Source organism: Atractosteus spatula, chromosome 9, assembly GCF_055471065.1.
Source record: "Atractosteus spatula isolate fAtrSpa1 chromosome 9, fAtrSpa1.hap1, whole genome shotgun sequence".
Lineage (NCBI taxonomy): Eukaryota > Metazoa > Chordata > Actinopteri > Semionotiformes > Lepisosteidae > Atractosteus > Atractosteus spatula.
The window spans coordinates 37,500,242-37,512,940 of NC_142714.1; the positions used below are offsets into that span (position 1 = coordinate 37,500,242).

The window sequence follows — 12,699 nt, forward strand, 5'->3', positions numbered from 1 at the left end:
ACAATGTAACGAAAAAAAAGTTGTACTGTATGTGGACTGAAACACAAATGTTAGCAATTTATCTTCCTTTACTGTATGTAGAACATTCTCCAATGAGTGCTTACGTCACAATTGAAATAATTACATCAAGGCTGCTGGCTGCTCCTCTCATGGGTATGCTTATGGCACACAGAAAAGTCTTTGATCTTACTGTAATCATGCTAGAGCACTACATTCTCTCTCATCATTTCCTTCAGATGTACAATTCTCAATTGGTTAAGTGGACTCAAACATTTCTGAGATCCCATTACAAAAATTCAAGCTGGGTGCTTATAAGCAGGGAAACTGTATCAAGCAGTGGTGCTGTATCAACTGTGTCAACAGTCAGATGAATATTATGTCATATAGAGTTAATGCATGAAGATTCCTACACAATATAAGTAACAGTTTACATCTTATGACTTTTCACCAAAGCAAAGATGTGGAGGTTAAGACATACCAAATGCAAGCTTTCAAAATTTATGTAATAAAGTATGAGGTTAAAATAGCATCTTGTTTCTTCCTACATGCATTTGGTTAAGGGTAGCGGTATCCTTGAAAGAGGATATTTCTCGAGGACACACTTGTGAGGATGACCAAAGTAAAACTCCAATAGTTTAACAGACTACTTACTGTACACCCTAGATTCTTTAGTGAAACTGCACAATTGCACTCAAACCACAGTCATACTTGTGCATCTCCATGCAAAGAGAATTCCTTTATGTTTCCATAGAGCAGACAGAGTAAATAATTCCACAGTGTGATTTCTTATTTTGGTGTAGCAAATGCCTAGCATTCATTCTTGCTTTCAACTGATTACAGGGCAAAGTTTAGGACTATACTCTATTTGACTTGAACACATGTCTTCTCTAATTTCTGCTATAACTATCACGTATCTGCACATGACCTTGAGAAAGTGTTAATTGGTTTTTAATTTTCATGTGACCAAAGTTGCTTCTAGAAAAACATGGAAACTTGGAGAGCTGTAAGTATCACTTCTAAGGTGTGAGCTGGAATAAGCCAAGGGAAAAACCTGCACAAACTATTTTACTTTAGTTCTTTCATATGCTGCCTGTTGTGATAACTTGAAACTTTCCAGTGTTTTGTTTCAAAATCTGCAACACAATTTTATGATTCCCTTTGTATTAAAATCATGCTTACCTACAGGAAGAACCTTTTTGTTCCTCTACGTTTTTCCTAACATAGTACTATATATACATTTGTTAGCATTGCTGCCTTGCATTGCCGGGGGCCTGGGTTTAATTACTGGGGTCCTACTGTATCCATGTGGAGTCTGAATGTTCTTCCTGTGTTCATGTGAGTTTACAAGTGCTCTGGTTTCCTCTAACTGTCCAAAGACATGCTGGTAGGTTAATTGGCTTCTGTAAAATTGCTCTAGTGTAAGTGTTTGTTTGTCTGTGTGTGCCATGCAATGGACTAGTGCAGGGTGCATCCCACTTTGTGCCCAATGTTTCTCTGAATAGGCTCCGGGCCACCATGACCCTGAATTAGATAAATAGTTATTGAACGTGATTGTGATGGTACTTATAATTGAATGCTGTGCAGTCCTTCAGGTTTCATTGTGTCCAGCTGTTAGAATCTTTGTTAAATGTTAATTTATCTGTTGGATGAATGTCATCACATTTTTCATTTTTTATCTTTCACTATGACAAATGGAGTTTCAGAGAGTAATTCAGGAGGAAGGTTAGATTCTAATCTTGCCTGGCTTCACTTTCCTACATTTATATTTCTTCTTCTGAACCTCCCTTTTATACATCCTTGTGGCAGCTCCCTGGTTCATTCTTTGCCATAGTATGGAGGGATACGGTCAGCTTTATCCTTATGGTGAGGCTGCCATTCCCTCAGCCAGGTAAGTTATGCTAAACAGCCTCTAATACATTTTGTCTTTCTATCACATAAAAGAATGGAACTACTGAATAAAATGCCTTTGCAATATTTATTTTAGCTTATTTGTTTTGTGTGAACAATGAGGGGCATTGTATTGCTTGAATAACACTCATACTGAAACAACTAACACAGGACACTTCCTCAGGCAATCAATACCATCAAACTCCATAACAGAGGTTCACAAAGCTATGACCACACTTAAGGTGAACATACTGAGTTTCACTTGCACAGGGGTCCTGCTACTGGCCTGAAATATACAGAAAAATCAAAATCAAAGGGGAACTGTCAGTTTTATGAAGAGCTTTTCCACAGTTGATCACAACAATTAAAATGGTATGGAATTATGTAATCTCACTTTAATAGGTACCTTACACATATATGTGTGTACACCCATTTTCTTTCTCAATTCCCACAGATTATGTCTAAAAAATGTTTAAACAACTGTTTCAATTAAATGTGGTATTTTTCTTGATATCTGTTAAAAACAGCTAAAGCTTCAAAGTAGTGGTGTCATCACTTTTAACCTATTTTTGATTTGAGTACTCGGAATACTATGTATTCACTGTTTTGGAGTACATCCTTTGAAAATGCAGAGTAAAGCGCAGGTTGATTAATTGGATAATTTGTATTCAGTTTAAAAAGTGTATCCATGCTTGGAACAGTGCCGATGAGATACAGCCACAGGTTGACTGAAGCCATAAGCCAAGTTGAAGAATGCTATGCACATGTAAAACTAAAGGAAATGAAACACAAAACACATGCAAAAAGCTTCTGTCTCTTTCCTGCACTGTTGCAGGTTATCATGTTTTCAATTTTACTTTTTAAATCTATTTCAAAACAGTAAAAGACAGTATTTTGTATGTATATTCGGTGCATTCAATGATGAGCTTTAAAATTGAATGAATCTAGGGGAATTTAAGGTAAAAGGTTTATTTAAAAAACAAGCATTGAGCAAAATTGTGTAAACATATGTTTTTCTTAAATCTGTCTTTTCCTGATAAAAGAGCAAAAGTTACTAAAAGTAACATGGACGTTTTTTTTTGTAAGCCAATGCTATTGTTTGCACTGTTCTCTAATATTAAAATAGATGTACCGTACACACAAGCACGTATAATAAATCAATGTGAATGTGGTGGTGCATTTCAAATGGGGAAATCATCAGTCAGAATTGTGTAATTCCAATGAAGTTGGCTTTACTCTATGCTAAAATATATCCAGGTCTATATTTAATTAAAATGTTGCAGTAGCTTTAAAATCGGCACTTAGCCTTCACTAATTAAAGTGCTGGAATGGTATTGAATCATCGGGTAATTCTTAATTCCATGTTTTGGATTAGCTGTTTTAACAGTTTTTTCAGCAAATATTTTTGTTGTGGCCACGCAGCTGACTAATGCAAAGACAACGTTGAATCTCCCCTTTTCTTCAAAGTTTAAATAATTCATCACGTCATTTGGTCTCTCGTCTGTTGCTAAAAAGCTTTAAGACATTAACAATTAACCCATGTTTATTAGTAGTAAAAACAACGTTAAATTATTAATGTTGATGTTAATTATACGTACTTTTACGTATTCATTCCAATAAATTTACGGCTGTGCTAATAGCATCATCGTTGAATGACCTGTCCATGGTCCTGAAATCTCTCCAGGCTAAATTAGGGACATTAAGAATTGATAGGCTGAAGCTGTTCGCCTTGTCCCGGGGAGTTACAAATCTGAAGATTTTTTGAAGAATTTGCAAACAATCCATTTTGAAATATTGGGGGAATTTAATACAACTAAGTAAAGTTATAGCTTTTAAACTGTTAAAGACTTGTTTAAAAGATTTCTTCCGTTTGGCATCGGATTTAAACAAATTTCACCAGTTACATATTATTTTTCCACATGCGTGGCGACATATGGGGTAGACACATGAATATGTCACACCATAAGTAATTTTACATATTTAATTTACAAACTGTATAGGAGTTTTAATTTAACTAACTCTCCGTTAAATAATTAATCGTGATAAGGATAGGATGTGGTGATCTATATTTCATGGAAAACTCATTCCAGCTCCTGTCCATCACAATCATTTAAGCTTATACAGATCTAATCCTTTATTTTCTTTTCGGACTAAAACGAATATTAATAAAAGTGTGTTTTTTGTTTACATTTCTAAATGTTATGCTTCAGTCAAAAACTTGAGTTCACCTTCAAGGGCTTCGATGGTTTGGATCCTGACTCCATCGGTGAACTGTTAACTCATTATACGCCTACACGTAGTTTGCGTTTCATTGCCTCTGACCTTGATTTGGTCGGTGGGACAAACTCCAGTCTTACAGATGATCAGATACTGCATGTCAGTTAACACTTTAAACTCCCGTTTTAGAAATTTAAGTTTATAAGGTAGCATAGAATTGTGCTTAATTTTCCGCATTAATATTTGTGTTAACTATTTCTGTTATTGACTGTATGATTGCAAAGCGCTTTGAGATGATGCACGATGTAAGTCTCTACTGTATATAAAAATAATCTGCTAATTATTTTATTATACTCTCAAAGCAGTGTTGATCTTGTAAAATATGTCGAATATCCGTTCATATATTCAGAATCCGCACTATTCGTACGACCGTTGCACTTTTTGAGGCTTAAATAACCCATATAGCCTGAACCATGATATGAGTCAAAATATATATTACGGAATATGATTGCAAGAGATACAGGTGTGCGTATTGTACATAGTCTGTAACTGTATTTGTTTATTTTTTATGTTATATTCATGGCGTATATAAAACAAAAACGGAAATAAAAGCACGTTCACATCAATCACAAATACCTGTCTAAATCATATTTAATTTAACCTTATCATCAACTCTACACAGTTTGATGGTATCTACTTTCAAAGCGCGCCTTCATATTTGTCTCAAACAAATTAAATGTAAATGTGTGCGAACTCTGAGCTAGATGCGGGCCATGTTCCTGTCCCGTTGAAGTGCCTTGTTCCTTTAAATGTGTCTTCGCACTTAGCCTTCGGAACACTTGTGCTGCTGCTCTGCATCACTGCTCACACTGTGTTGCTAAGCAACTAGGCAGCACACAGATCCCTGCAGAAATTCTCATTTTCTATAAACAAAATAACCTTAATTTTTTGTGCATTTATTTTAATAGTGAAAACTCCAGTATTTTTTATCACTGTCTTCTAAAAAGATGTATGAATTCGGGACTATGCTGGTAGACCTTGTTCCCTGTGACATCAAAGATGGTCCCAAAGTGGCCAGAATTGCATAAAAAATGCACCGGGATACACTTACTGCATTTTAATGGGTTGCAGGAAGAATCGTCTCTTAAAGGCACCATTTCTCAACGTCTTTTTTTCGCCACTCGACGTGGGGGCAAGACAGATCTCTTTCGTCTTTGGTTCTGTGTTATCTTTATTGGCCATTTTTACTGGCATTAATAATTACTTTAAACATTTCGTCAAAGTTGTGATTTTTCCCTTACAATTATATTTAAAGTCGTTGTTTTTTGTTATACGTGATTTTTTTCGATTTCATTTAAGCATCATCTGTGCAATGGTGCAATGGACGAAATAACGGAACTACAAAGGTGTACGCGGAATGTATTGCTAGTTATTGCTTAAAAATGAGACCTATGTTTTTGCAACAAAGCTTGCCTATCTTTCGGCATTCGAAGTAGACTGCAAGATTACTAATACCGTGCTTATACAGTTACTGATGGAATTCGGGATATTTTAAAATAAAAGGGTATACCTTTTTCACTAAAGGGTTAATATAGCCTGCTATGACGTCTGAATCTCAATTTGTTCAGTGCATTTTTTTTTTGCAATGTGCAAATTTTTCCCTTAGTGACTTTGCAATGAGAGGAGCAAATCTACATCATCATCAGCAATAACAAGGGAATGCAGATCACCCCCCCACCCCTCACCCACCCACCCAAACGTTTACATCTGAAAAAAGAAAGAAATCCTTAAACACAAAACACACTGAGGAGCTTTCGCCCCTGGAAGGAGAAGATCTGGAACAATGTGTCTCCTGCAGATCTCGACTGGGAAATTGCAGCAGCTAATCTAACTTGGAAGAAGCTGCTGCATTTTTTTTTCCTTTATGTTACTTTGCCTGTTATTTTTAATTCTTTTTGTACATTCGTTTATGTACAAGATGCCTGATTTCATGGTGTTGGTAGAAGGGATCTGTGATTTGCACGGATTTCCTTAGGTGGGAAAATATCTGACGAATTCTTACCTTCATATATATATATATCCCAGCCTTATTGATTTTCGTGTATTTCTTTATTTTTCCAAGTGGATTTTAATTAATTATTTTACTGAATTAGTATTCTTATTATTTCTTATTGTACTATTCGTTTAATTTTTTGGACCAAAGGCGGTTGGATTATTGAAACTGTGAAAAAGGAATAGTGGAAATGTGGGGTCTCCAGGAAGAGAAATTATGTGGAATTTTCTGTGCTCTGGCGGCTCTGTCATTTGTCTGCTGTGCTCAAAGGTAAGAAAATATTAAACATTGCATTGAAGTATAAACACGTTTTTGACTTGTACACACGGGTACATAAATACACTTATCACAAGTACACTCAGAAATACATACGCAAACACCATAATGTGCACACAATTTTTAAAATGAGAACACAACATACACTTTGTGTTTTTCTCCCTTTAAATCCTTACTCTTAACACCTGAAACGCAAAAGAAAATGGCAAGAGTCTGCTGTTGATTGAATAGAAATTGACAGCTATACGGGTGTACGTGACAGAAGATCCAACACTAAATCCTATAATTCCACGTTTTCAAACACAAAAAATAAGTGCACAAAATTACATTTATGGTGGGGGAAAGGGGTGGAATTATTTGTAGTGGAATGGGCTGAAGTAATGCAAATTACTCAAATATGGATTTTTCAAAGCAAATTGTTGATGTATTGGGGGATAATTCTAACCACGTAGTTTTTTAACCAGTTTTAATTGCACAGGCAGGCATTGCACGTGCACAATATCACTTTAAATAATCATAAACGGATTTTGAAAGATATGCTCTGTTTAATAGCTTATTACTGTGAAATCTAAATGCAATATCGTATTTTCAACAATAAAGTAAATGAAAACAGTGCAGATGTGTGTCAACAGCAAAGGCTAACACCGATCATTGTGTGAGAAAAGCACAGGTGCAGTCAGGTAAAGACTTTATTTACAGTTATAAATACCTATAAGTAGATTTTTGATGGTATAAGCTTTTCTTTCAGTTATTCTTTCAGAGGATGTTCAAAATATAATTTGTCATTGTTGTATGTAAGATTTCTTTATATATGCGTGAGCAATGGAAATAAAGTAATCAGAACCATTCTTATTACAATAATTTTTTTATTAAAACGTTAAAAAACTGCTTGATAAAACGTAGGCATTGGGCAACTGGATAACCGTTATACTCTATAATGGACGTTTATTGTCGTATTTACTAAACCGCGGTTCTCACGAGTATAAACCAGCTGTAGCCATAACCTGAACAATATGTCTTCCATTTTGATATTGTGATATTTCAATTCTCTTGTTCTGTGTAAGACATATCCTCAACATGAAATATATTATACATATCACGTGTTCGTTTTTATTTTGCTTTGTAATAAGATCTACCAGCGTGAACCCTGACGAAAAAGGCCTTATCTTCGGACACATTTGTCAAGCATTTTATTTCGCAAAGTCTAAAATACAAGAAGTTAATCAAAGAGTCAAGATAATAAATTAATTAACTTCCCCCCCCCTTTTTTGGTAAATAAAAATGCATATTAATTTATCTATCAAGCTACTTAATGTATCTCTCTGTGTATTTATATTAATGCAAATATACAGTACCCTGTCATCATGTCTTCAAAAAGCTCAGTTTTCCATTTTATTAATCTTATTTTTAACTGAAGTCCAATTCTGTATGAAAGCCTCCCTGGAAGATTAAAAAATGGGGTTTGAGTGCATCCTTTCACAGTAATAGCGTTGGTACAGTACCTGAGAATGGAGAATTATAAACAGCCAAAGGAGTTACAGTCTCTGCATCCCTAATTTTTTATGCTGTAATACCAATTATAGGCAGAAATATACTGTATATTGGAACAGTTATGAAAACCAACAGTTTCAACTATTTCAGTTTAGTATTAAGTCTGAAAAAAAGCATTTTCTAATGTATTATATAACTGCTGTGCGTTCGGCAGAAACATTCAACTTTTTCAGACTTAATATTACAAAAATGAAATGCTTAAAATAAATTCTTCATTGTTATTTTTTATCAGCCCTTCCACCGGAAATATATCTGTGGCAAAAAAGACAGTGGACAAATTGCTGAAGGGGTATGACATCCGCCTGCGACCTGATTTCGGAGGTATGATACTGTAAATTTCATTCTGAGACTCTGAACAGTGGTCTCTTTTTTCTTTTCCAGCGAACAGTGGGATTAGCGATAAATGGGCTTTATGCTCATGAAATATGGAAGGTTGTCATTAAATTTAAGTAACAAACTTTTAGACTTCAAACCCATCCCACAAGCCTCCCTTGCACAAAACAGAAGAACATTCATTTACCTGGGCCTGTCATTTCTGTAGTTAGCCAGTAAATAATACAGACATTCAGATATGCTCATATGCTCCAGTCCAGGACAGACAGACAAATGGATTACCATCTGATTAATACTGTAGGTTAGGGGTTAAAAATCATTCTTTCATAATATTAGCCTTGGTCACGGATTGTTTTTTTTGTGAATAAAGTAATAAAAAGGTAATACCCAGATTAATATCTAGAAAGACTCACTAGATGTGGCAGACTGTTTTTTGACAGTAATCAGCCTTATCCTCAGGCCAGACACAGTCCATCATGTATTTCATGTAAGTTCGAGTGTCTGATGTGATTCTACAAAATGGAATAAACAAGCACAGATGTCCAAAAGTTACTTCTGATTAATTAATATTTGATACTTTTGTGTTTTTTCCTTTAGCGGAAACTGTAGTTTCACGAGTAGGAAATGGTTGTCTTCTAATTGTTTGCTGTCCATTCATGCTGATGGTGTGTAAAAGCTGTACAGGACAAACCTTTACAATGACTGACAAGTAATGTTAGCAGTTTTTGCAGGCAGGTCCATTTCAGCTTCATAGACACCCTTGAAGCTCTTATTAGATTGCACGTTTGCAAAAAAAAAGGCACAAGCATAAAAAAAACTGCAAGACATCTAAAAACTGACAAGATCTAGTTAAAGTGGTTACTTTCTGTTATAAATTACTTCTGTCATTCAGACAATAATAACATGGCATAACAGGTAAGGTCTGGTAATTTTCTGCTGACGTATTTTAAGGTGCCACCATTTTGAAAAGTATAATGCCACTTCCTTTTAAATGCACCTCTAGATGTTCTAGATTTGATCTATTAAAACACTTACATGGGGCTTGGAGTGTTGACACATGTCTACACACAACCCCAGCCCTAAACCTAATCTTAGCTCTGACTGTAATCCTAACATTTGTCTTTTCACTAGTCATAAACATGACTTTAATCCTAACTCAAAACCTAGACCTATAACTAGACCTTTTGGCATGAGGCACCAGGAGTTTTGTACAGTATATCTGTTCTTTTTACATAAACCAATTGGACTCTCATGTGTACACGTTCTTATGCTCAGAGGTTTTCTGGACTGGAAAGTTTTTAAACAGATGGTTTGCTCTTAAACTCTTAATGTTATAAAGACCCAGTGAATTAGTATATTCATAGTTCACAAAATTCTACCTATTTGCAAGTCAATATCTCAAAATAACAAAAAATCTGTTTAACAAATGGAAACAGCACAGCTAAAAATGGAAACATGCACACACACACATATGTGTGTTTAAAAAGATCTGTATATTTTAAAATCATGCATTACCACCCTAATTTCTTCTAATAACAGAGTCCAATTGTGTATTTCTCACCTTCTGTCTTCTATTTTGTACACTTGCTGAATTTGCCATTTAAGGCAGAAAATCCATGCTCTGTTAAAGGAAGTAGAGAAAACTGCAAGTGAAAACAAACGCACAGGCAGTTCTGACATCCTGATTGACAGGCTTGCTTTCTAAAACATTTACTTTTTGGGGCTGTTAATGAGTTTTAATGATTGCATTTAGTATTTTTCTAAACTCAGGTTTTTGGAAGCAGAGTTGCTGGAAAGAAATTATAAGAAAAAAATGCAGACAATGACAAAAACAACAAAGGATTTTTTTTATAATCAATTCAACTTTTGTTTTTAGAAATGATTGGTATTCCATTTCAGCATCTCAAAAACAATATGTAACATATCCCAATCTGTACGTTCCAGCTAAAAACTATCAATGCACTCTGAGTAATGAAGAAACCTGCTTAAATTCAGCACATCTTCTATTACAGTTCACAAACAATCTCAAATCTTTTGAATCTGAGTTTTGAATCTCAAATTTCACAATGATCCTTGTATTCATACCAAAGCTGTACTGCATATAACTTACCAGTTAAAACTTCTCTGGATTGGTGTACTGACCAATGTGAGTGAGAATGGGCTGTAATTGGTCTTGACAATTTTAAGCTTACTTTTATACTTCCCTGGTAATGTGAATCCATTAGCTTGCATTATTGCACCTCTCCCCAAAAGTAAGGGGATTATCAATTAACTTGAGTTTAGTGATAGCAATTTCAATCATTGAGTTCATATTCTAAAAATCACAATTTGCCTTTTGAGTGTTTTCTGAGGGCTGAATAGCTTCCATATTCCCAGTGGTTATGGGTGGTGTGAGTTTTTGATATCCCTACGAGCACAAAAAGCATTTTCCAAGAGAAAAGAGTGAGACTTCATTCTTTGCTCTTTTTAACACATACAATGTAGCTATTTTTAAGAAGTTTAATAAAGCTCTGAATAATCACTTGGAAATAGGGAATTGAGTGACTTGAAAGGCAAGTAGGCAAATATCAACATATAGTATCTTAAATATTATTATTTTCTATAATAGATGATTGTGAATCTTTTCTCATGAGGTGAATTGTGCATGGCATTAACAGGGTGAAGTTGTTCATATTTGCTTACTGGATTGTATTCTGTCCAGTTGTTTTAAAAACTGTAACACAAGTAATAGAACCACTACCCAGGACCTCAAAGACATCTGGATGACATATCTATTGCTAGAAGCCAGAAAAAAAGTGTACTTGCTGACAACCTGAAGTGAGATAGGTGGGGCCTTAGTGAATTTTGACAAAACGTATGAAAACATAGCTGAGGTGTGATTGTCTGAGAGTCTTGGATGCTATCCCTTACCATATGCCTATGAGTGCATTCTCAGGTTTCCTGCCAAATCAGGTCTTGTCCAGGTACAAGCTGAGTTGTCTGGGAGTAGTATGTTTTTCCATTTGGCTTCATTAGCGCACTGCTGGCAAAAGCCATGCAGGACTGACAGAACACAGCACTTTCCTTTTTTTGGGTTCTGAGGGTGAAAAAACTGCACCACGAAATGAGCATTTTAAGAGGTAATATAACCCATTCACTTATCACTTATTCACTTATTAATGATTGGGAATCTTTTTTAATTTTCTCAAGGTTCCATTCCAGTGGCACAAAAAATAATGTTTTTCAACTTAAACTTAAATAGGTAATAAGTCTGTTATATGTGGTTATGTAAATCTGGTCCAATAGAGTATCGCTTTTAGTTCAAGTTTAATTCTGCCCTATGCTTTATTGCACCAGTTCTTTTCCATATTTATTTGTTTTTGCTGCGATTTATCAACCAAAAGCATATGGAGTTATTATCAGACAAGGTCACAGCCAAGCAGAAACAGATATCACCAAGGGATGAACATACCAAATTTAATTAAACATTAAGGCCCAACAAATTTGTTAATTAGTAATGCGACTAAGAATGTTCACCTTAGAATTAATACCCAGGCTTTTACATTATAGGTTGTATAAATGTTAGCATTTCTAGAATAAGCCCTGCATGGTGGCACAGTGGTTAGCATTGCTGCCTTGCAGCACTGGGGCCCTGAGTTTCATTCCTGGGGTGCTATCTGCATGGAGTTTGAATGTTCTCCCTGTGTTTTCATGGGTTTCTGCCAGGTGCTCCAGTTTCTTCCCACAGTCCAGAGACATGCTGGTAGATTTATTGGCTTCTGGGAAAACAGTCCCTAGTGTGAATGTATGTCTGTGTGCCCCGGTGATGGACTGGCATCCTGTCCAGGTGTATCTTGCCTTGTGCCATTTGTTTGCTGGGACAAGCACCGTCTCCCTGCGACAATGGATTTGATAAAGAGTTTAGAAAAAGGATGGGTGGACGTCTAGAGAAAAGGAAGAAAAAAGAAAACAGGAAAAAACAGACCTCTCGTACACTCGTTAATCTGGTTTCTACTTACAAAATACTTGCAAAATATGAATGGGTACAATATTGCCTGATGTGTGACACTTACATAAAGTATGCATGAGATTAGCAATCTTGGTCTCCAGATTGCCCATTACTGGCTGGTTTACTGACATCAGTTATTAGCTAGATATGAGGTAGCCAATATGTGCTTAGTGAGGTTCATTTCTGGTGAATGGCCACGCAGTAGCAGTGTTCTGGTGCCTTGATTTGAGTTTCTGTCTTTGTATGATTATATGGGTAATTTTATTCAGGACACCACCTTGACCATTCTATGATGAATTTTAATGTTCTGAAAGTGTGAAAAAACACACTGGTTAACTGTGTAATTTACCACTCAGAAATTCAAAATAAAAGTATCTGAGAGTACTTGAATCAG

General features: G+C 35.5%; 1 protein-coding gene across 1 annotated transcript in view; it reads left to right on the forward strand.

Moving 5' to 3' along the window:
* Positions 1–4,970: 4,970 nt before the first annotated feature.
* gabrb4 (gamma-aminobutyric acid type A receptor subunit beta4) overlaps positions 4,971–12,699 on the forward strand; it is a 99,153-nt gene continuing 91,424 nt past the window's right edge. Inside the window, exons 1-2 of the mRNA XM_088925630.1 lie at positions 4,971–6,427; positions 8,217–8,305. Of these exons, the coding sequence (XP_088781756.1) occupies positions 6,348–6,427; positions 8,217–8,305 (169 nt within the window). The 5' untranslated portion in view covers positions 4,971–6,347. The remainder of the gene's footprint in view (positions 6,428–8,216; positions 8,306–12,699) is intronic.